Here is a 25,770-nt window from a genome sequence, read left to right as displayed (position 1 = left end):
GTTCATTATGATCTAGAAGAGAGGAACCTTTCTGCAAGTTCCCTGGGCATGTAAGGTCAGTTTGATTAACAACTCAGACCTTTTCAGTTGTGGTTTCACTGTTGTACAATTCCCCAGGGAAAGCTCACCAAAGCCCAACAGTAACTGTTTTCAGGAGATGTGTTACAGGACCCTTTTATGTGTGGTTTGTTTCAACAGTCTTTTACAGAATGCAAGGCTAGAGAGAAGAGCAGGTTTTCTCCCTGACCTTGTACTGTTTCTCATAGATTATTATCTCCTTAATACACCTTATTGCAATGTAGCAATACAAAAGCTTGTATCCCAAAACAAATGATGCATAATTACCGTATTTTTCGCCCCATAGGACGCACTTTTTCCCCTCCAAAAATGAAGGGGAAATGTGTGTGCGTCCTATGGGGCGAATGCAGGCTTTCGCTGAAGCCTGGAGAGCGAGAGGCATCGGTGCGCACCGACCCCTCTCGCTCTCCAGGCTTCAGGAAGCTATCCGCAAGCCTTGCAAGCCCGGTGGGAGTTCCCGTGGGCTCACAAGGCTTGCGGGCAGCAGCCTGCAGCCCCCGCGAGTGTCCGCAAGCCTTGCGCGCCAGGCAGGAGGTCCCGTCGAGCGCGCAAGGCTTGGGGCGGCAGCCTGTCACCCGAAGCACTGGGAGCCGTCCGGACGGCTCCCCGTGCTTCGGGCGAGTGTCTGCAAGCCTCGTGCGCCCGGCAGGAGGTCCCGCCAGGCGCGCGAGGCTTGTGGCGGCAGCCTGTCGCCCAAAACACAGGGAGCCCTCCGGAGGGTGCCCCGTGCTTCGGGCAGGTGAGCGCAAGGCTTGGGGTGGCAGCCAGGGCGCGGGGGGGAAATAATTTTTTTTATTCATTTCCCCCCCAAAAAACGAGGTGCGTCCTATGGGCCAGTGTGCCCTATAGGACGAAAAATACGGTAGTTCAGTTTTATCCTTCCTTAACATATCAATCCTTATTTTATAAAATTATGGGCCTTTTCCAAATGGCTTTCCAGCCTTCCAGAGCCCCATCCATGGGATGTCCAAATCACTTAAGACATATTTAACCAAGTTAAGAGTAAAGGGAAAATAGAAGGGGTTTTAGGGTTGGTTTTCTTTTTTGAGATTCTTTGTCTGCTGCCCCAGGAATCAAAGATTCCACCTCTGTACTTTCAGCATTCAGCTTCATTCTATTGGCCCACATCCATTCCATCACTGCCTCCAAGCACTGGTCTAACACCTCACCCGCCTCTCCTGATCCAAAGGGAACAAAGAGATAAAGCTTGGTGTCATCTGCATATTGATGACGTGTCACTCCAAATCTCATGACAACAGCTCCCAGAAAATTCAAATAGATGTTAAATAACAACAACAACAACAATTTTATTATTTATACCATGCCCATCTGGCTAGGTTTCCCCAGGCACTCTGGGCGGCTTCCAACTGAATATTAAAAACAATACAGTGTCAGACACTAAAAACTTCCCTAAACAGGGCTACCTTCAGATATATTCTAAAAGTCAGATAGTTGTTTATTTCCTTGACATCTGATGGGAGGGCGTTCCACAAGACGCACACCACTACCGAGAAGGCCCTCTGCCTGGTTCCCTGTAACCTCACTTCTTGCAGTGAGGGAAACGCCAGAAGGCCCTCAGCGCTGGACCTCAGTGTATGAGATGAACAACGGGGATGGAGATGCTCCTTCAGGTATACTGGGCCAAGGCACTTAAAAGGTCAGCACCAACACTTTGAATTGTGTTCGGAAATGTACTGGGAGCCAATGTAGGTCTTTCAGGACCGGTGTTATATGGTCTCGGCAGCCACTCCCAGTCACCAGAGCATGGGGGATAAGATGGAATCCTGCAGGATACCAGAGGACAACTGCCATGGTGCTGAACAGTAGCCTACTTTCTGGAAATGGACCTGGAGGTAGGAGCAGAGTTACTGAAATACAGTGTCCCCAACCCTTACCTCCCTGAGCTGCCTCAAAAGGATACTATGGCCAACAGTATCAAAAACTGCAAAAAGATCAAGGAGTAGGAGCAGGGGCACAGTCTCCACATCTCTCTCCTGATAAATGTCATCAACTAGGATGACAAAAGCTGTTTCAGTGCCATGACCAGGTCTGAAGCTGGAAGGGATTGGATCCAAGCAATCAGCTTCCTTTGAGCATGCCTGAAGCTGGACTGCCAACACCTTCTCAAGCACTTTGCCCAGAAAAAGGCATATTTGCCACTGGAAGATAGTTGGTATTCTTCTGCTTATTTATATCCTGCCTTTAAGGATATTCATCTTTTGAAGCAGCTCACAAGTAAAATAAATAATACATGAACATAATTAGAATGAAAAATGTAACAAGCCATTGGAATGAAACACTGCATTAAGCTGCCGTCTGAACAAGAATTACCTCATAGTCTTTGTTAAAATCGGTTATTTCCCAATAGTCATTTGGAATCCCCATGCGCTGGTAGTCTACTTTGACATCTATCAGCTTCCAGCCCATCTCCCGGTTCTCTTTGGGCATTTTGGGATTGTAAGAGAATGCATAAAGCTCTTCCGGTTTCACTAGAGCACAAAAACAATTTTGAAAGAGGAAAAAGATAAGTGATTGTGTAAGCCAGAATCCTTCATAAATCACAGGTACACATACACACACACAAGTGGAATCAGGAGTAGGGATGGATTACTCTGCAAATGTGCTCTGCTTGGTTACTTGTTTTTCCAGTTTTAGGCTCAGCGTGCTTTATTTATGCTTTTTTAAAATAGATAAATAAATGTGCCATTTTAAAACGGCATATGCTTTTCTTTTCAAGTCAGCACAAAATCTGTACTCATTTTTTTGGAAATTCCCCTAATATAATTCCTTTCTATGGGGTCTGGGTGGGGACAGTTCATTCACTATTATACCTATTTTTGCACACATGTTCCTCTAACATATGCTTTTTTTATATACACATTTTTGGTGGGAAAACTGCATTACAAAAAACTGCATCACAATTCAGAGAAGTGTGAATTTAAAAGGATAACTGTGTTTTGGTTTAGAAGGTGTGAATTAGGTAAAATAGAATCACAGAACTGTCGGGTTGGAAGGGACCCTGAGGATCATCTAGTCTAATCCCCTACAATGCAGGAATATGCAGCTGTCCCATATGGGAATCAAACCTGCAACCTTGGTATAATCAGCACCACACTCTAAGCAACTGAGCTATCCAGCTGATGTTTGAGCTGTAGCAGTAAAACAGAACAAATTTCTCCTCTATCCTCATTGAGAGGTTTCCTTTGTGTTCAGTTTTGTTCCAATTTCAGATTTTGTTTTAACAGCCTCCCCCAGCCTTGGGGGAAAAAGCCCTTAAATTACTAATTCACACGACATTTACCAATGTTCCCTCCTACTCATCTACATATACATATGATTGTCCATTCCACTGTTAAAAGAAAGAACAAACTTTCATGAAGCTTCTGCAACAGGTTGAATGGGAGGTACATGGTTTTTAGGTGCCAAGAAAGAATATTTTCTATTTGCCCAGGCCTTTAGGCTCCTTCTCAAAACAAAACAAAACCACTGATACTTTTATTGTTTATTGTTGTTAAAAAGAATTTTGGTGCTCTGTGAGGTTATTTTGCTATTTCATTGTATTTTAAAGTTTATAAGTTTTTATTGTGAAAGACCCATGGATATATTTTAGAATAGCATTATTATTATTATTATTATTAATCACCATCATCATCATCATCATCATCATCCAATTTCCCCCCAGTCTGGGAATTGAGGTGGCTTATAGATGAAAATACAAAAACACAGATAAAATAGAAAAAGCTAAACCCTAAATTCTACACTTAAGCAGGAATAACCAGCTGCACAAAAAGAAGATGGGGGACATCTGGATTGTACACAGAAAGAAACTAGGGATCTTCGTAGACTACAAATTTAAAATGATACAACAGTGTGATGCAGCAGCAAAATAATTAACACTATTCTACGCTGTATCAACAGAAGTCTCTTGTTCAGCTCAAGAACAGTAACAGTACCACTCAAGTCGTCAAGTCAAGTCCTTTTATTACGGTCAATGACCGCAATAAAGTACAGTGGTGCCTCGCAAGACGAAATTAATTCGTTCCGCAAGTTTTTTCTTCTTGCGAGTTTTTCGTCTTGCGAAGCACGGTTTCCCATAGGAATGCATTGAAAATCAATTAATGCGTTCCTAGGGAAACTGCCTTCAGACCAGGTCCGGGGACAGTCTGTCCCCCGACCTCTTCTGAAGGCTGGGGGGGGGGGGGGGACAAGGGCTTTTCTTCCCACCCCCAGCCTTCAGAAGGCTGTTCTGAAGGCTGGTGGTGGGAAGAAAAGCCCTTCTTCCCACCTCCCGCCCCGCAAGCTCCGGGGACAGGAGGGCTTTGCTGCCGACCGCCAGCATTTTAAAAGCCCCTGCTGTCCCGGGGCGATTTTAAAATGCTGGCGGGTGGGAGCGAAGTCTCTGCTGTCCCGGGGAGATTTTAAAATGCTGGTGGGCTCCTGCCATAGGCGCGCGTCACCTCTCCAGCCAGGAGAGGGTCGCAGGGGGCTGCTTTAGCCCCGCGCGCGCTCTCCCGGCTGGAGAGGTGACACGCGGCTATAGAGGCTCCTGCCATAGGCGCACGTCACCTCTCCAGCCGGGAGAGGGTCGCAGGGGGAGAAGTCTCTGCTGTCCCGGGGAGATTTTAAAATGCTGGCGGGCGGGAGCGAACGCTTCGCTCCCGCCCGCCAGCATTTTAAGATCGCCCGGGGCAGCGGAGACTTCTCTGCTGTCCCGGGGAGATTTTAAAATGCTGGGGGTCGGCAGCGAACGCTTCGCTCCCGCCCGCCAGCATTTTAAGATCGCCCGGGGCAGCGGAGAAGTCTCCGCTGTCCTGGGAAGGCAGGCGGGGGGGAGCAAATACTTTTGCCCCCCGCCGGCCTTCAGAAGAGGTCCAGGACCTCTTCTGAAGGCCGGCTGTGGGCGAAAGTCTTTGCTCCCGACCGCCAGCAATTTAAAACAGGTCCCCGGAGATTTCCCTATGGGCTTTCGTCTTGCGAAGCAAGCCCATAGGGAAATTCGTCTTGCGAAGCGCCTCCAAAACAGAAAACCCTTTCGTCTTGCGGGTTTTCCGTCTTGCGAGGCATTCGTCTTGCGGGGTACCACTGTATCAAAAAAATAGTACCACTCTATTCCGCCTTGGTCAGACCACATCTGGAATACTGTGACCAGTTCAGGGTGCAACTATTTAAGAAGGATGACAAGCTGAATGTGAGCAGAGGAGGCAACCAAGATGATCAAGGGCCTGGAAACCAAACCTTATAAAGAACGGTTGAGGAAGCTGGGTATGTTTAGCATGTAGAAGAGGTGATGGAGAGGAGATATGATAGCCACTGTCAACTGTCTAAAAGGCTGTCACTTGGAAAATGAAGCAAGCTTGTTTTATCCTGCTCCAGAGGCTAGGATGTGAATACTGGACTCAAGTTATAAGAAAGAGATTTCAGCTAAACAAGAGGAATAACTTTCTGATGGTAAGAGCTAGTCAACAGTGGAATGGACTCCCTTGGAAGGCTGTGCACTCTCCTTCATAGACGATTTTTAAGCAGAGGTTGGATCTGTCATGCATGGTTTAGCTGAGATTCCTGCATTGAGGGAGTTGCACTAGATGACCCTCAGGTTCCCTTCCAAATCTACAATTCTAGGATTCTATGGATGTGCAATAACCCCAAAAGATGCCTTTGTACATATATGACCAAAACCTGTAGGTAGCCACATTGGTCCTTTGGAGATGAAGTCAAACATAAAAGCATTTATAGTACTTTTATCATCAGAGGTTAAGAAAGCTTTGCAGACCCTTCTGGTGAGATTTGACATTATCAAGATTTCTGTTCCCTCTTACATAGTACAAGGTCGGAGGGGGCGGGATACCTTGCTCTTTTCTCTGGGAAGAGGCTTGTTTTGGTTTTATGTTTGCATTCAACAAGTAAAGAGCCAAAACAAATCCAAGGTTTCAGCCCACAGGGATCATATTCTCAGCCTAACTCCAATCTTAGTGTAGAATGTGAAAACATGTAACCTTGCTGATTAGGACCAACCAAAGAAGTCTCCAAAAAAGAAAAGAAGGAAAATGGGAATAAGCAAACTTTTGCTGGATGTTAAAGAGGGAAAAAAGAACCAGGGAGAACACATCCAGCTTGTGGGCTTCCCAAAGGCATCTGCTTGGCCACTATGAGACAGGATGCTGGACTAGAAAACCATTGGCTTGATCCAACATGTTATTCTTATGTTTTTGGGAAGCAATATGCAGAATTAATTAGATTAGGCTCATGTTGCACCAAAGACTAATGAAACAGGCAGCAATGGCTGCTCTCCCTTGGAAATCAGAAAAACAAGCTGTCATTCTGTGGTGTTTCTAGCACTAATTGGAACACCTGGGTTTTGCTGCTTGTGTGTAGGTGCAAAGTTGATCATGTGGGTGCCTGAAACTATCGAGTTAATACAAAATGCAGCAGCTTGGCTGTTCACTGTGCAAACATATCACCATCTTATTGCACCACTGCTTTAAAAAATTGAACACAAGTGGAGGAAAGATCCAAATGAATGCAATCAAACACTGGTAAGGGCTCATTATTGAGCCTACCTAGTGGCAGTGAAGGCAGAAAAGAAGGCATACTTTGCTGACTCCATTGCATCCTTATTATGTCATCTGGCAGAGCTTTTCCGGGTTGTAAGGGGGCCTTTTATAGGCTGGCCCAAAGGAGGTGATAGAACCAACAGTAGCTCACTATGACTTGCTTGCAAAGCATTTTGAGGATAAAATTGCTTGCATCCACCAAGACCTTGACTCTGCTGTTATAGCAGATGGCTCTCATGGGGTGTCTAGAGCACAGTCTAGTCCTGTTGTGTTGGATGAGTTTCAGTTGGTAAGGCTTGAGGATGTGGACAAGGTGCTAGGATCAGTCAGGGCAACCACTTGTGCTCTAGACCTTTGCCCCTCTTGGCTGATAAAAACCAGCAGGGAGGGAACAGCTGGCTGGACCAGAGAAGCGATGAATGCATCCTTACAAAAAGGGGTGGTCCCTGCCTGTTTGAAGGAGGCAGTGGTAAAACCACTCCTTAAGAAACCTTTCCTGGATTCAGAAAACCTAACTAACTTCCGGCCAGTTGCTAATTTCCCTTTTCTGAGCAAGGTTCTGGAATAAGTGGTTGCAGACCAGATTCAAGCACTTTTGGAAGAAATTGATTTTCTGAATCCATTTCAATCAGGGTTTAGGCCCAGTTTTGGCACAGAAACTGCTTTGGTTACCCTGTATGATGACCTCTGTCGAGAGCGAGACAAGGGAAACATGTCCCTGTTAATTCTTCTCGACCTCTCAATACCATCAACCATAGTATCCTTCTGGAGCAACTGTCTGAACTAGGAGTGGGTGGCACTGCTTTGTGGTGGTCCAGTCCTACTTGGATGGTCATTCCCAGAGGGTGTTGCTTGGGGAATGCTTTTCAGCCCCGTGGAATCTTCAATGTAGGGTTCCACAGGGCTCAATCGCATCCCCCATGTTGTTAAACTTCTACATGAAACCGCTGGATGGGGTTATCTGGAGGTTTGGAGAACTGTCAGCAGTATGCAGATGACACTCAGCTCTATTTCTCCTTTACAACTGCAGGTGATGCAGTGGAAGTGCTGGACTAGTGTCTTGCCTTGGTAATGGACTGGATGAGATCCAACAAACTGAGACTCAATCCAGATAAGATTGAGGCACTGTTAGAGGGTGGTTCCCTAGACCAGATGGGTGGGAGGTCGCCTGCTCTTGATGGGGTTACACTGCCTGTGAAGGAGCAGGTTCATAGCTTGGGGATACTACTGGATCCTTTGCTGTTGCTCGAGGCTCAGGTGGTCTCAATGGACCGGAGTACCATCAGTGGTCCAGCTATGCCCCTATCTGGACAGGGATAGCCAAACTACTATTGTCTATGCTCTGGTAACCTCAAGGTTAGATCACTGCAAGGCATTATATGTAGGACTGCCTCTAAAGGGTTTGGAAACTTCAACTACTGCAGAATTCATTGGCCAGGTTACTCACTGGAGCAAGACAGTTTGAGCATATTACACCGATACTGGTCTGACTGCACCAGCTATCAATTAGTTTACGGGTCCAATTCAAAGTGCTGGTTTTGAGCTATAAAGCCTTAAACAGCTCAGAACTGCAATACCACAAGGCCTGCCTAATTCCATATGAACCTACCCAGATAATCTTCTGAAGCCCTTTGTGTGCCTCCTCCTTGAGGTCTGGAGGGTGGCAACACGAAGGGGCCTTCCTTGCAGTGGCTCCCTGTCTCTGTAATGCTCTCCTCAGGGAAGTTCACCTGGCGCCTTCATTATACACCTTTAGGCACCAGGCAAAAACATTCCTTTTTAACCAGGCCTTTGGTTGATTTGACTAACATCCTATGCCCTTTTAAAATGTGTTTTTTTGGGGGGTGGCTTATTGGGTTGTTGTTATTTTGATTGCACATTTTGTAGTTTATATCTGGATTTTGTTCTGCGAACCAACCTGAGACTTCCAGGAAAAGGCTGTATATAAATTCAATAAATAAATGTATAAAATTTCACTGGCTGCCCATTAACTACTGAGCCAAGTTCCAAGGGGCTGGTACTTTTACACAAAACTTTATACAGCTTGGGAGTTGATTCCTAAAACAGGATCTCATCTCTTATATCCCTTATATCCTCTGCAGGAGAAGGTATTCTGCAGATACCATCTCAGCAGGTCTGCTCCATATAATGTAGGAAGTGGGACTTTAATGTGGCAGCATCTACCCTTTGGAACTCCCACCCATTACTTATCAGACAGATGCCGTCTCTACTGGTCCCTACTGAAGACCTTCCTTTTTCAGTTATTACTGTTAAATTACAATGAGATGCTTCACAGGAAGCAATTCATAAAGAAACTGAAATAAATAAATATGTTTGCTTATCATCTGAACCTGATAACCTCATCTGCCTAGAACTGTTACAGCAAAATGATGCTCTTGGGTTTGCTGGGAAAACATGGTAGCTCTCTGAAACATTGTCAAACTCAGTGACAACTTTGAAATTCAAACAGATCAACAATAACTCACTCCCTGCCTTTTCACTCCCTGCCTTTCCAGGCCTCCTTCCTTTCCATTGCAAAATGCAAATCCAATCGATAACTTATCCTGTTGACTCTCAAGTAAGCAGATTCTCCAGAGACAGATTGGTGTCTGCCAGCATCTGATAAAATAGTCAGTTTGCCAAACAGGTAATCTTCAACCGTCAGTCACCCACTAGTGAATAATGAGTAATTATATGTGCTCTGCTGAGGAAAGACAGTGTGGGATTCTGTGGAGGTACTGAACCACAACAAAACTATGGGTATTCAAGCACAAAAGAAACAAAAACCACGATGCCCTAAATTAGAGAGAAAATGGAAGCTGCTGGCAGGACTCTCTAATGCAGCCCGCCCCCCAATCTGGTACTCGCCACATGATTTCGATTCCCATCAATTCCCATCAGCCCTGTTCTAGATGGAACTGATGGGAGATGTAGTCTAAGTCACCTGGAGGACACTAGGTTGAGGAATGCTGCACGTGAAAGGTATTCTAATCTCAACAGTGTTAAATACTGACCCAAGGAGCTTCATCAGGCCTATGCATGGTCCCCAATACAGCCTGTAGGATTTCTTCCAGATCCCACACAAATTGCTCTGTCTTCGAAGGTGAGGAAGCCAGCTCATCCATGGCCCATTATTACATGCAATAAGGTATTAAGTGCAGATAATTTTTTTCTGTTATCATATAGGTCCTATAAACGCTGAAACAGTGTATATTTTTTCCAGTTTTAGTGACTAGAGTAGGGTTGCCATATGTCCTCTTTTTCCAGGACACATCCTCCTTTCCATGGGTATGTAAAACGAGAGTCATTATAGCAATCCATAGTTAAAAGTAGAAGTCAGCAAATGTGTTCTCTTTTTTGCTCTTAAAAATATGATTCTAAAATGAAACTGATAATGTAATTGATCACCACACAATCCAGGCACTTTTCCCTCTCAACAATAACTACTTTTGAGGGTTGCTTTGTGGTTTATTATGGATTTCATGTGTTTTATTTTCATGTGTGCTTGTGCTCTTAAATACATTGTAAGTCACTTGGAAAGCTTCTTTGTGCGACAAGCAACTAACAAATTTAATTACTACCCACCAACATCAAATCACTGCAGAAATCTTTTAAGCAGAATACAAATACTCTTGACTAGCAATCAGGAACCTGCAGCCCTCCAGATGTTGCATGGCTACAGTTCCCATCATTCTTGACCGGCAGGGACTGATGGGAGTTAAAGTCCAAAAACTTCTGGAGGGCCTCAGGTTCCTACTTTAGAGGGCCAAAAGATATATTTTTTTTAGCTTTAAAGACAATTTTAATCTATACAAACACCAAAACAAAATTAATGTTTTAATTATTACCAACATCCTGAGAGGAGAAAATGCAAAGTATTTCCACTCTTTTAACAGTGATGGAAACAGCTGGAGCTATTGATGCTTTCCTTTCTTCCTGTCTGGTTTAACAAGAGCTCAAAGTTCAATAACCAAAGCTCATCATCAACAAGCACTTGCATTGCCAGGGTGTGAAATATAGGAATCAGACCATTGGTGTATCCACTCAGTACTGTCTGCCTTGGCTGGCAGTGGAAATCCAGATAGACAGGTGTCATTTTTTGCATACCTGGAGATGCCAGAGATTGAACCTGAAATCTCTGTCATGCAATGCAAGTATTGTATCACTAAGCTAAGTTCCTTCCTTCATATGGAAGCAAACTGCACTTTCCAAGTACCTGGTTGAGAAAGTTTCAGCAGGGAAGTGTAGACTTCATGACAGTCCCGCTCATGACCAATAATAAAGTGAGCAACACGGAAATTCTTGCAGTGAATAAGCAGTGGACAGCCAGATGCGGTCAGAGGCAGTTTCTCCACAGTAGCAATATGGTGGTGGAGAATCTGTAAAAAAAAAAAAAAGAGGAAGAAAGCTTACAGGGTCAATACTGACTGCAGCTTAAAAAGCCATTCTGACTGAATTCTAACTGAAACTAGAGACTATTTACATTTTAGAAAAACCAAATACTCAGTATTTATGACTGAGAACTACATCTTGTCATGAAAGATGTAATTTTACTTCTAGAAAGTTAAATCTCTCAGTTATGCCATCATACACCACAGGAACACTATTGTTTACTAAGATGCTTAATTTCATAAGCATGAATTAAATCTCAGCTGGTACAGATACTTTGAATCAGGCTCATAAACAGCTACTTTCCTGGGGCGAGTGTCTCCAGGCAGGGGTGCTTTATAGGAGTAGATTCTCTTTTACTTTGAAGGCACAAATGACTAAGATAGGGATGTGTGGGCAGGAAAACTGTGGGCCAGATGGGGGAATTGCAGACAAAAAATGTTGTATGACCTATTGCAGGGGTCTGCAACCCGCGGCTCCGGAGCCACATGTGGCTCTTTTACACCTTTGCCGCGGCTCCGGGGCGGATACTAGCGAGGGGAGGAGGCGCATTGTGCGCCCCGACACTCCCCACTGTGGCGGGCGCTGTACTGGCTGTGACGTCGCATGGGGGCGGTGCGTGCGTTAGTCACGCACCGTCCCAACATCACCTTCTCGCCCGCTGTCAGATTGGAGGGCAGCGGCGCACATGCTTTAAATGTCGCAATGGTTTTGCGGCTCCCAGTTGTTGTTTTTCTTCGGAAACGGGTCCAAGTGGCTCTTTTTGTCTTAAAGGTTGCAGACCACTGACCTATTTGCTAGCCTGCTTTAAGATTTTCCTTTTCATGAAATAAGATTAACATAGTGCGAGAAAAAATATGAAAAGGAAACTATTAATTGGGGTAGGTGGGTGTGTACTTGTTGCAGTATGGAGATACCATTTTGGTAATGCAAAGTTGAGCAAATGTTGCTTAAATTTTATAGTTGCAAACTTACCGTAGTCCTCAGCCAATTGATGTTTATCTCTAACAATTGCTATGGGCTTAATATCATGTTAAAAACATCACCAACAACACTATAGAAACAGTATCAGAGGAAGTATGCTCCTGAATACTAGTAGCTGAACAACAAGCTGTGCTATTGCCTTCACAGATCGCTTCTGGCTTCCAATTCACATTGAAGAGACTGCTGATAGTGCTGGACCACTAGGGCTGCTTTTATCCATATGCTCATGAAATGATCACCAGACAAATCCTGAACACATCATAGTACATTAAAAGCTCTGAACAAATTAGGCTTGTTAAATAGACACATGGACATCAATACAGCCCTTTAGGTCACAAGACACCCCCAACATGTCTCCCAGTGCTCAGCAAGAGAGTTACACTGCACTCTGACATTACCCATGTTTCCTTTCGAACTTCAGCCGAAGCATCTACGTAGATTAAATGTGTTGCAGTCAGGTACAGTGTTCCATTTGCTGGCTTTCTGTTGGTGTAACGATCTAGTAACTTGACATTTTCTACCTGTAGGGTAATAATAAAAGGAAGAGTGCCAGGGGATGGGCATTAGTTTAGAACATTTCTAAAATATCTGCAGTACACCAGATAAGTTGCAGAACATAAAAGTCATCTGCACTGCCCAGATAGGGTGCACACTTGTGAGATTTAATGTTTTATTTCATTTTTAAATTAAATACAACATATAAAAAGTGGTTTTAAAGAAAAGTGGAGGAAAAGAGAGCAAAAAGAGATATAGTATATCATTATAACTGTTAACAATTACAATTTTTAACCTACTGTATTTTGTATAATGGAGTTCCAAATTTCATTATACAGTGGTACCTCAGGTTACATACGCTTCAGGTTACAGACTCCGCTAACCCAGAAATAGTGCTTCAGGTTAAGAACTTTGCTTCAGGATGAGAACAGAAATCGTGCTCCAGCGGAGCGGCGGCAGCAGGAGGCCCCATTAGCTAAAGTGGTGCTTCAGGTTAAGAACAGTTTCAGGTTAAGAACAGACCTCTGGAATGAATTAAGTACTTAACCCGAGGTACCACTGTAATTGTTTATGCAAAGTCTATGTCTATAAGCAATCTTCTCATAGGTGGCAGGTGTAGGCAGGTCTTCAAACCATTTAATAAATGTACATAGGAGCCAACTCCTAGGGGCTGAGATCCCTTTTGCCCCCCTTGAAAACTTAGAAAGCACTGGACATTGTAAAAACGCATTTTAAAGAAACATTATCCTTATTAAATCTCCAAAAAAATCCTTTTCTATATAAACATGGTGGAATACAACAAATTCTAAATATTATTTTTTGTTTTATGTCATAATTTAAGGTCCACTAACACCCTTGGTATAAGAGTTAAAAAGCTCTCCCATTGTCTAGGCCATATAAGTACCTCCAGTTCTTTATTCCATTTATTTCTTAACATCTGCATATCAAATTGATTTATTGATAACAAATAACTATAAAAAGTAATTGTGGGTTTTTTTAGTTTTAAAATATTTAACCAGTTCTTCTAGTATCTCAGGTGTCCCAGAAGCTGAAAATGCTACTGGTCCAAACAAAGTAGCATAGTTCACAAATGTAGCTGTAAATACTGCCATTGGGTTGCATGCAATAGCTACTGTTTATCTTGTAACACAGTGTATGTTAAAATTCATCTATCAGTTGATCCAAAGTCAATATGCCCACTTCCATCAATTTTTTCCACATCACCATCTTTCCCCCAATTTTTAAAGGAGTCAAATCCTATTTTTTAAGATACTGCATTCTACAGCTCTCAGACATAATCGTTTCAAGAGATGCCAGAGTTCTAATGTATTTTGATCCCAATACTATCCACCCAACCAAAGATGCTATGTATGGTATATTCCAAAGTTGCCCACTTCAGAAAATTAACATCAATTGTTAGCTTCTAGTATTTAATTCTTTTGTTTATTTCTAAACCTCATACTACTATTCCTCTGTTGATGCAAATGATAGATGCCTTTAGTAAAATATCAAGATACTCTATTAACTGGTCCAAATCGGAATCGATGCCTATAGGTGAAAATTTGCTTGCCCAAATCAATTTTGTATTTGTACCAAATCTTATCAAATCTTTAGGTATGTCTATGCCAAAATATATCTCAATTAGTAACATGCAATATAAATAAAATATAGGGAGAGGTTTATTCAGATATTGATAGATGAGAGTCATTAAACCTCACCATTTGGGGAAAAGTGAATGCTCTCAAAATGAACATTATTCCCAGATTAATTTATATTCTGACAGGATCCCAGTTCATATACAGTATCTGGAAAATATGTTCAGAAAATAAATTCTTTGCTTAGAAAATTTCTATGGAGTTATTAAATTCCAATAACATCTTTATAGAAAATGCAAATCAAGGGGGGAGGATTCATATCCGAATGTGGAGCTTTATCACCAAGCTTATTTACTTTCAAGCATTCAACATTAAATGAGAATGCTTTGGTCTGAACACCAGGTTTTTAATTATTGAGCATATGGAAACAGCATTATTATTATCATTCAGCATAGATACTCATATTCCAGGTGGGGAACCAGTTGCAACAACCATTCACCTGATCACCCGTGATTAGGAAAATAATGACTTTTAGGCAAACAAGCAAGGAAGATTTTCTAAGTGCAAATAGTGTTAGCTCTCAACTCCTTTTCAGCACCTCATTGTGTTTGTAAGAACTCTATCCAAAAAAATCATGAGCCAGAGCTCTGTAGGAAACACTCCTACTAGCTTTGATAGCTCTTCCGCCAATGGCCTTGCTAGCCTGTGCAACAAAGAATGGATTTTTGGATCACTGGCAAAAGAGCTTCCAAGCACAAGTTCCTGCTGCTAGAGGACTCCTTGGTATACAGATAATACGAAAATAATCGAAGAGGAAATGGAGAGGATTGCAGCACAGCTGACTCTGGATTCATACTCAAAACAACCAACTTGTGACATATATCATATTTTAAGATGCCACAGTAGTGATAGCAACCGAGCCAGTGATCCCTCCTGTTTTCTCATCTGCAAAGTGAATATTTCATTAGTAGTGAACCTAGCCTAAAGAGAGAAATGCCTACCTGTTGAGCTTTTGGGGCTCAAGGTTAAGCAAATCACAGCTGGAAGCCTGCTTTTGTTACTTGCCTCACATTTTTGAGATGGGCCAGGTTATAAAGCTACATAAATGAATTAAACAAGTACACTTCAGAATTTTCCTGCAACCTTGGCATTATCAACACCACCCTCTAACCAACAGAGCTATCCAGCATTAGCGTTGTCAAAAACATTAGAACTTTCATGTTTTCTATTTTAATATGCATTTGCACAGCTCAATGTTAGGACAGAAAGTCAGGATAGAAACTGTTGAATAAAAAATGCTATGGAGAACTAAATCTCTAGCTTTTTCTCTGCCATGTAAGCATGGTGCAGGCTAAGGAAAGAGCTTGTCATGTCCCCCCATGCCTTCTGAAAGGCAACAGCCAGCAAAACAGGAAGTTGGAGTGTGGATGTAACAAGTTAAAAGGACACAGCAGCAGCAAGATGGCTAAGCCAAGAGTTTCCTGATCCTGATATATGAATGACTCATTGGGACCCTTTCATGCGGCGTTTGCTTTTCTTATCTATTCCATTCAGATAAACCACTATTAGGTTAAAGAAAAATATTGCACGTAGATTTCTTCATCTTAGGTAAGAGTACGATGCTTTAGTTAAAGAGACACCAATTTTCTAAAGTCATAAATATTTTAAAATGGGGGTGGCCAACTTGTGGCCATCCAGATGCTTCTAGACTACAAGTCCCATAATTTCTTATCATTGTCCATGCTAGTTGGAGCTGGTGTTTGCTTATCATTTCTCAGTGATGCTGCTTATCATTTCTCAGTGAAGAATGCCTAAACTATACAGTACAGTGGTACCTCTGGTTATGTACTTAATTCGTTCCGGAGGTCCGTTCTTAACCTGAAACTGTTCTTAACCTAAAGCACCACTTTAGCTAATGGGGCCCACCGCGCAGCTGCTGCGTGATTTCTGTTCTCATCCTGAAGCAACGTTCTTAACCCGAGGTACTATTTCTGAGTTAGCGGAGTCTGTAATCTGAAGCGTATGTAACCAGAGGTACCACTGTGAATGCTTTCATGCGCTTGCTAGATAATGTTCATTCCTGAATTCAGAGAATGCTCCAGCAAGTGCAAAACCCACTAAACAAAATATTTTCTTCACATTCTTCAATATTCAACCAAAGACTTCGAAAGAAAAAGTTTTGGAGCAGTAAGTACAATTATGGATGTTGCTTTTAATTTATTATAGTTCTCGATTTAGTAGCATCTAAATTGCTGTGGAGCCAAGCAACTTTATCCTCAAATTGTTTAGCCATCTGGTTACAGCTGACGACTGTGTACAGTGGTACCTCGGGTTACAGATGCTTCAGGTTACAGACTCAGCTAACCCAGAAATAGTACCTCGGGTTAAGAACTTTGATTCTGGATGAGAACAGAAATCGTGCTCCGACGGCGCAGCAGCAGCAGGAGGCCCCATTAGCTAAAGTGGTGCTTCAGGTTAAGAACAGTTTCAAGTTAAGAACAGACATCCAGAATGAATTAAGTTCTTAACCCGAGGTACCACTGTACTCCAAAGATCAACCCTTGCCTCGTCAGGAATAACCAATCTCTGGACACGGAAAAGGTTTGCTGGATGGCTCCCTGAGGATGCAATGGAGGCAACAGAGTAGGATCCCTTCACGGCCCTCACCACTGTGTGGAAGGTCAAATTATGAGCATGTGCTCAGTCAGCTCCCAATCAAGATTTACACCACTTGTGCTCCAGCCCTTGACCATTCCATTTCATCAACCACCGTTCTTCAGTATACTAAGGAGTAAAACTGACTCCATAGCACCCAAACGGGTACTCAGGAGTGAATTTGTCAAAAGACCCACAACTCACTATTCCATAATGAAGCTATGACCTACAGTAAGCATTCCATAGTGAAGCCATTCTCTACAGTAAGCATGGGAACAGAGGTTACTGGCCACTTAGCATGCTTATATATTTACATAGTCTTATTTACATGGCTGATTTAAATACAGAAAAACTACAGGAAAAAGCACAGGAAAAAATGTGTAGCGAGTCCAAAAAGGCAATGATACGCAAGACTACGACATTTTTACACAAGCTCAAATGTTTGCAGAGTATCATGTCAACAAGCTAAACGAATAGATTAGTACATTTTACCAATCTGAATTTTGCTAATGAATTTCAATCTACCATTTAAGGTGCTAAAAGTGGGAAACATATTCTGCACATGCTCAGAATCCCTGTGAGATGCCTGCACAGTCTGGCACCAATTATCCCTGCTTTCAAGACCAGATTCTAGGACCAAGATCTCAAGAAGCCCACCTTATGTGGATAAGTGGCAAAGGTTGGGGAGCACCTTGGGAAGCAGGCTCAGGGTTTCAGTATGCATTAAGGGAGAACAATAAGAACACAAATGTTTATAGAAATATTATTATTTTCAGTGATGAGCTGAGCCATTTCCAAGACTTGTTGAAAGCATATTCCATTATGTCAATGCTAATCAATTCCAGTTCACCAGCAATAATGTAACATCTGAAAGATTATGGGAATGCACTCTATTACAAGCTCAAAAACTCTGAGATTACATTACACTGCATATAACTATGCTTCTAACAACTGCCCCCCTTCAACACCCCAACCAGCTGCTGAGACTAAGATCTGGGAGTCTGGAGCAAGGCTGGATGAGAATGAGGGTCTGATTAGGTTTTGTTGTGGGAGGAGGAAAACATCCTTAAGACTAACAATTCCTGTGTACAGGAAGGCCAGGTGGTGTTATCAAGACCTAACTCCACAGTTTAGCAATTCAGCAGCAGCCTCAAGGCTAGCATACAGTAATACTAGTGCGGTCTGGTTTAAAAAGGAAAACAAGGATTCCTGGCAGGCTTTAAATGGGTATCATCATCATTACTACTGCTACTACTATATCACTTAATGCTGAAACAGGCTTCTAAACGATATAAAAAGCACAAAAACCAGTCACACAAACATTTAATGTAAGCAATTGTAATTAAGATGCACAATAAAATAACCGCACTACATCAGTACGGGATATTATCATTACTGAATGATTTCTATTTTAAAGTTATGTATTTTAATAATGTTTCATTTTGCATATTCTACTCATTGGTATGTATGTTTATTTATTTTTACAATAGTGAGATTTTTTAAAGGGTTGTAGCACGCACCCTCCCGTCCTGGCCAAGCAAATAGGAAATTAGGGCATAAGACACCAGAAAGGCGAACATGAAATGCACTCTGCACGTGCTCAGGGACCCCTTACTTTACACTGCATATGGTTTACCAAAAAGGGGGGAGGGATTGGGGGGGGGAGAAGGAAATATCCACAACAGGCCTTCCTCACCATCTCCTCCGCTATGTGGGGATGGGAAGGACTAGCTGAAAATTTGGGGGATGGGGGGGTGGCTGAAAAAGCCTCATGAGGAGGAATGGCCAGCACCTGCCACATTTCTCTATCACACACACATCACCCCTTACCTTGGGCGTCGTGATGTGCTCCATGGCTGAGGGAGGCCCACCCCAAAGCTGGGCACCTCTCCCCGGTTACCTCGCGGCGGAACCCTCGACCGAACCTTCCCCGCCCGCGCCGCAAAAAAGGAAAACAAAAAAACCCGGCCTCTTCCTCAGAACCTCAGCCCCGTCTCTTCACCGAACCTCGCGAGATTCCGAGCCCGACGGAGGACTGCTCCGTGGCCTGAAACCGCAAGCGCCATCTTGCGTAAGGGCACCGTTCACCACGCAACAGGCGGAGGAGAGGACCTCCGCCAAGGCTTGAGTTCGAAACACGCTGCTTGGGAGTAGAGGCCGGGGAAAGAGATCCAGGGAGTGAAACACGTTAGTGCTATCATCATCATCATCAACAACAACAAATGATAATAGTACACAACTGGCTGTGGGGAAAATTGTGGCCTTTGCTGCGTTGCCTATTTATATTCCCAAATTTCCCCAAAATACGGAGCAGTCTTGAAAATAAGAAACAGGTATCCGTCAATCAGAGAGCCCTGGCCCTATACACGTTTCCATGGAGCGAGCAAGTCACATTGCACAGGATTTCAGGATAATGGTACAAGCCTAAGTATATTTACTCAGATACAGACTGCACCGAGTTCAAATTCAAAAACTATATGCATATGTGCCTGCATTGGATAAGCAGGGAAAGAGCAAGGCTGGAGGATTCAGGATGGATACAAGACAATACTTCTTCATGCAGTGCTTGGTTAAGCTATGGAACTCTCTGCCACAGGAACAGAGACAGCCCTCAACCTACAGATAGGTAGCCGTGTTGGTCTGCCATAGTCAAAATAAAAAAATTCCTTCCTGTAGCACCTTAAAGACCAACTAAGTTAGTTCTTGGTATAAGCTTTCGTGTGCATGCACACTTCTTCAGATACACTGAAACAGTGTATCCTCAACCTAGATTGTTTTAAAGGGGATTGGACAGGTTCGTGGATGAGAGGGCTATCCATGGCTGCTAGCAGCGATGACTGTGCTCTATTACCATAGTTGCCAGCAGCAATCCTTTTGAATACCAGTAGCTGGAAGCTGCAGGAAGGGAGAGTTCTGCTTTGTGCTTGGGTTCTTCTTGCAGGTTTTCCATAAAAGCATCTGGTTGGCCACTGTGAGAACTGTGGAAGACATGCAGTCAAAGCTAAAGATGTGTATTCTTGCTAGTTAACATGTGGTTAAGACCATAGAGCTGCATTGCTGATAGGCAGTCCATAGAAACAGGATTGTTAGAGAAGGCTCTGTGTGATGTCATGTCCCCTCCTTTCCTGGGAGATAAGAAGCAAATATGTACTGTATGTGTTATGTACTGAGTTGAATAGGATCCAAACTGCAGCAGTCTGATTGGTCCTAGAACAATAGGATTCAGAATGCAGCAGTCTGATTGGTCCAAGAACAATAGGATTCAGAATGCAGCAGTCTGAGTGGTCCAAGAACAATGCAGCAGTATGATTGGTTGGCAGGATCCACCCAATCATGCTCCAGATATAAGTGAATCCACAACCTGATTGGCTTACAGTAGAATTCCAGAATTAACCAATCATGTGCAGCCCATTGTGTAAATAATGTATATAAAGCAGATACTTTGAGGGGACTTTCATTCATTCCTCCTCACCACTATGAGCTGAATAAAGAGCATGAAATCACTTTGCGACTCTGAGTATATTTCAGTATGTATTTTATTAAGTAGTGGGTTGACAAAGCAGACGACACAGAGATTTCTCCAAGTAGTTCTTTATAGTAAGCTGGAACTGAACTGAACTGAACAGCTCAGCCAGCCTGCTTTTATAGGCAGCCGGCTGTCAACATTGTAACAACACCACAGGGTTTCCCACCTAAATTAACTGACGTGGACCTGAGTGAAAACTACAGTAGTACCTCTGGGTGCGAACGGGATCCATTCAGGAGCCCCAATTGCATCCTGTATAGAATGCAACCCACAACTGCGCATCTGCATCTGACGTCATTTTGAGTGTCTACACATGTGCGAGCAGCGAAACCCAGAAGTAACGCATTCCATTACTTCCAGGTCGCCGCGGAGCATAACCTGAAAACGCTCAATGTGAAGCATATTTAATGTGAGGTATGACTGTATATACACAGTACCCCTGGTGGCCAGGGTGAGAACTTCAATACATAACACCTCTCCCCACCGAGATAAGGCATTACAGTGGTACCTCAGGTTAAGTACTTAATTCGTTCCGGAGGTCCGTACTTAACCCAAAACTGTTCTTAATCTGAAGCAGCACTTTAGCTAATGGGGCCTCCTGCTGCTGCCGCGCCGCCGGAGCCCGATTTCTGTTCTCATCCTGAAGCAAAGTTCTTAACCTGAAGCACTATTTCTGGGTTAGCAGAGTCTGTAACCTGAAGCGTATGTAACCTGAGGTACCACTGTAGTTACAGTCATAGTGGTTCCATTAGATACAGCAATACCCTTATTGGTTTCAGTAAGGCACATAAGCATATTAATTGAGCCTATGCAACATACAGCTTTACATGTGCAGTTTGTCCAGTGAACATAGTCTTTTAAATAAGCTGGGTGCTTGGAAACCCTGCCAGACCTCCAAGGGCCAGTACCAGAGTCCGGGTGGCTGCCCGATTCTGGCTGCGACTGTGGTGTGACCAAATGTGGCATTGAGCCCAAGTTCCCTGGCTCCACTGCTGTCGAAGGAACCATGAGTGGACTCGGTGGACGGTCAGGCACGGCGGTGGTCTGAGTCTCTGGAGAGCCAGGCAGACCCACCGAAATGGCTTGGCTTGGCTCCATGCCCTCAGTTTGTGAGGAAGATGTAGGTGGAGCCTCGCCTTCCATTAGCGACCGCTCCAGAGCTGGGGCCGCAGTTGGGAGCACAGCGGTACTGTCCAAATCCCCAACCCTGCGCATTAGCTGGTCTATGTGCCAGCACCACAAGTGTCCGTTCTTGAGTGCCACCTGGTATGAACGGGGCCCTGTGACTCCCACTACCATGGCTGGCACCCAAGGAATGTCGTCCACAAAGTTCCAGGCAAAAACCTGATTCCCCAGAATAAAGGACTGTGGCACGTGAGTACAGCCCGTGGGCTCGGCCACATCAAAGTCTGGGTGCAGCCAGTCGAGTGGAGACGGGAGGTGGCGACCCATTAGCAGTTCGGCCAGGCTCCGCCCTGTGGCTACATGAGAGGTGATGTGCTGCATGAGCAAGTATTCAGTGACCTGCTCGTGCCATTCCCTCTGTTCCAGGCATGCCAGTGCCTCATTTGCTGAATGCACCATTCTTTCTGCCTGCCCGTTGCTGGCTGGGTGAAATGGTGCTGTTAGAGCATGGCGGATGCCTAGCCCCAAGAGGTACCTTTCAAAGGTGCCCAACGTGAACTGAGGTCCGTTGTCTGAGACGAGGACATCAGGACACCCAGGAGTGGCAAACAGGCTCCGCAGCCCCGGATGACGGCTTCGGTAGTGGTGGAGGGCATCAGGGCGACCTCCAGCCATTTGGAATAGGCGTCCACCACTACCATAAAGATCCGGCCGTGAAAGGGGCCGGCAAGATCGATGTGCATCCTCGTCCAGGGTGCCGTGGGCATCTCCCAGATGTTGCCCTTAGCTGCCAGCGGTGCAGGTCTCGACTCTTGGCATTCTTGACAGGAGTCAACCCACGAAGTGATGGCATCGTTCATGTTAGGCCACCAGACATAACACCGAGCCAACGTCTTCATTTTGACAATCCCTGGGTGGCCGATGTGCAGAGCCTTGAGGATGCGTTGGCGGAGTCTTGGGGAACCACGACTTGGTCTCCCCACAGTAGGCAGCCACGATGAGCCGAGAGCTCATGCTGTCTGGTTGCAAACGGCTGGAACTCTGGTGCAAAAGACCCTTCCGGCCACCCCCCTACACCCAGTTGAGTACACGTTTGATGATGCAGTCCTGGGCAGATGCAGAGGCTACACTGGCAGCCGATACTGGTGCTGCTGGAAGGTCCTCAATTAGGAGGAGCAATGAAGCAGGAGCCGGGTCTTCCACAAGCGCTGGAAGTGGGCAACGACTGAGAGTGTTGGCATGACCCATCAATTTTCCAGGGCGATGGACGAGCTGGTAGCTGTAAGCTGCCAGAAAGACAGTCCATCGCAGCATGCATAGCGAGAGGACCGGTGAAGTTGGTCAATCACTGGCGAGGAGGCCCAGGAGTGGCTTGTGGTCAGTGATGAGGTCAAAGGTTCTTCCATAGAGGTATTCGTGGAACCTCTTTACTCCAGCCACAAGTGCCAGTGCCTCCTTGTCGAGCTGGCTGTAATTCCGTTCAGCCGGAGACAGCGTCCGGGAGAAGTAGGTGAGCGGTGCTTCCCTACCATTTTTTTTTAAAAAAAATAAAAGCTCAGGGGTGCCAAATAAGACCTGGTGCCAGGTTGGTGGCCCCTGCCCTAATGGACTAGCCTCTGCTGACTATAATCAGGCAGTGTGAGAAACGAAGAGTGGAAACGATGCAACTAACTGGAATTCAGCTATGACAATTAATTGTAGTCACATTTCAGTGATATCCTCTTAGTTAGCAATGTATGCTAATAACTTTGGGGGCTCTCAGCTGCAATGGGTCCTAATTCTATGCATATGGCACATATCTATATAAAGTGTTTTTTTCTTTAAAAAAAATGTTTAGGGGTACTCTCATTTTCCTACTCATCTTGAAATACTGCCCCTCAATGAGGCCAAACGTAGTTTCACAAAATGTTTAGGGGTATGCGTACCCCTGTGATTTAGAGCCATGCCTGAACTGGCAAACCATAGTTATAGTGTTTGTTCCATTTCTAGAGGACCTTGAACTAAAGAAACTACAGTGCCAAACAGGTGGAAGAGTGAAGCAGACAAGCAGCTTTAAACCATAATTTATCTGCATGTTTGCCAAAAAAGCAAATCTCCTTTACACCCACAAAGGTGGGGTGACCTTTTCTGACAGCATTCCTTGGGTTATTCTGAAGAACACAGCTCTGCTGCAATAAAAGTATGTTTCATTTATAACTTTAGCTTAAACATATCTAAGAGTAGACATTTAAAATGAGACTAAGACTAGACATTTAAAGTGAGAAGCAGGGCTCTTCCCAATTCCCTGAAATCTGAAATATTATGCTGTAAGTCGGTTAAAGCAAAATATTTATTTTTTTGCCATTACATTTAGCCTCCTAGGTTGCTGAGATCCAAGCTGCACAAATTTAGAACTTTCCCCTTTAATCAAGGCCTTGCTAGCAGAGCCTGAAAGCTACAAAGGAGATAAGGCAATGCTTAAACAAGTGTGTTGTTCTTGCTGTATCTGGATATTGTGAATTGAAAGGAATGAACAACAAAAATCCCCTGATGTTCAATCTGCTTCCAGCAGAGCTGAGAAAGCTGATAGATGAATCTTGAGCTGCCTATCCCATGCAGTTTTCTTTAGTTTGTTTGCAATTAGAGCAAAGTGAATAATCACTAATGGGTAATTTATTCCACTGTATTTTCCAACTTTTGATCTGAAGAAGAACTGCAGAAGAAGAAATCCTAGCCACAGGTCACAGGCACAAAGCTCAATACTGTAAACAAGGTGCTGAAATCTAAAGCTGGAGAAAACAGCTAATAAGAAAACTGAAAAGTGAGGTGTTTGCAGAAGAATTATAATCATCATAAAGTTCTAATGCAGTGCCGAAAGTGACCATGCTAGATTCTCAAGCTGGCCTTCCTGGGGAAGCTATTCCACATTTGTGATGCCACCCAGGAGGAGGCCCTGTTTGGTACACCCCTATATTGCCTCTCATGGGGACTGAGTCTAGGAGTTTCCCTAAAACAGGAGTAGTGGGAACATGGCTTGTTCCTTTGGCAAAGTGACGGCTTAGTCCCAAGTCTTCCCGATCAACAGGGTTTTTCCTGCTTGGAAGTCCTTAAATCCTATTGAGACCACCCACCTTTCAATCTGCATGCAGGTAATGTCTACTGATTCTCCTGACTGGAGGTCGCAGAAGCTCCATCACCTAAGGGCAAATTATGGGAAGGGCCATCATAACTACTAATTTAGGAAACACCCATATCTTAATGTGAATTCATCCACTTCTGTATACAAAGGTCCCAAGTTCAATCCCTAGCATCTCCAGGTTGGGCTCCCTGGTCTGAAATCCTGGAAAGCTGCTGCCAGCTAGATGGATTCAGTATAAAACAGCTTCCTATGCTTCAGCCTCTACCAGCAGGCTAGTTGACAACAAAGCACAGGGAAGCCTTAAAGCTAGCAAAAGCAGGGACTGAGGTTCAAATGAACACATTCAAAAAATTAGGGAAGTGCTTAATTCCAACTGGGCCACAACCCTTCATCTGCTAGAGTCTGAAATGAAAACCCTTTCAAGTCACTGATATATCTCTTACTGCCAGTTTGGTGGTGGAGCTAGAGAATCTGACAACAAACTGGCATCACAGATGCATTGGCCTATGCCACCGCCTTATAGGATGTCATAAGGAATACGTCATCAGCAAAGTATTGTGCTAGGTATTCAGAGACCATCATGGCTAATAGACATTCATAGATATTCATATCCTTCATGAATTGGCATTGCCATCAGGGGGTTTGGGTTGGGTGTTCATCAGTATGCGGATGATACCCAGCTCTACCTCTCTTTTAAATTGGAACCAGTGAAGGCAGTGAAGGTCCTGTGTGAGTGCCTGGAGGCTGTTGGAGGATGGATGGCAGCTAATGGATTGAGGTTGAATCCTGACAAGACAGAAATACTGTTCTTGGGGGACAGGGGGCGGACTGGTATGGAGGACTCCCTGATCCTGAATGGGGTAACTGTGCCCCTGAAGGACCAGGTGCGCAGCCTGGGAGTCCTTTTGGACTCACAGCTGCCCATGGAGGCGCAGGTTAATTCTGTGTCTAGGGCAGCTGTTTACCAGCTCCATCTGGTACGCAGGCTGAGACCCCACCTGCCCACAGACTGTCTTGCCAGAGTGGTGCATGCCCTAGTTATCTCCCGCTTGGACTACTGCAATGCACTCTACGTGGGGCTACCTTTGAAGGTGACTCAATTAATTGGTGACTGCAATTAATCCAGAATGCGGCAGCTAGACTGGTGACTGGGAGTGGCTGCCGAGACCGTATAACACCGATCCTGAAAGATCTTCATTGGCTCCCAGTACGTTTCCAAGCACAATTCAAAGTGTTGGTGCTGACCTTTAAAGC

General features: G+C 44.3%; 1 protein-coding gene and 1 long non-coding RNA gene across 3 annotated transcripts in view; one reads left to right on the top strand and one right to left on the bottom strand.

Annotated features, from left to right (window-relative positions):
* Positions 1-19,624, bottom strand: part of MTMR8 (myotubularin related protein 8) — a 38,538-nt gene extending 18,914 nt beyond the window's left edge. Inside the window, exons 1-5 of one of the 2 annotated variants that reach the window (XM_083485152.1) lie at positions 19,514-19,624; positions 18,578-19,363; positions 11,805-12,523; positions 10,846-11,468; positions 2,410-2,567 (exon numbers count right to left, since the gene is read on the bottom strand). In XM_083485152.1, the coding sequence (XP_083341278.1) occupies positions 2,410-2,526 (117 nt within the window). In that variant the 5' untranslated portion in view covers positions 2,527-2,567; positions 10,846-11,468; positions 11,805-12,523; positions 18,578-19,363; positions 19,514-19,624. The remainder of the gene's footprint in view (positions 1-2,409; positions 2,568-10,845; positions 11,469-11,804; positions 12,524-18,577; positions 19,364-19,513) is intronic. The other variant, XM_083485151.1, reaches the window with a different exon arrangement.
* The window catches only part of LOC310698370, a 758,866-nt gene that overhangs the window by 401,677 nt on the left and 331,419 nt on the right, over positions 1-25,770 (top strand). The window lies entirely within an intron of this gene.

This window comes from Podarcis liolepis (genome assembly GCF_965112155.1).
Source record: "Podarcis liolepis genome assembly, chromosome: Z".
Lineage (NCBI taxonomy): Eukaryota > Metazoa > Chordata > Lepidosauria > Squamata > Lacertidae > Podarcis > Podarcis liolepis.
Note: the sequence above shows the minus strand (reverse complement) of the source record. Positions and strands in the feature narration are given on the sequence as shown.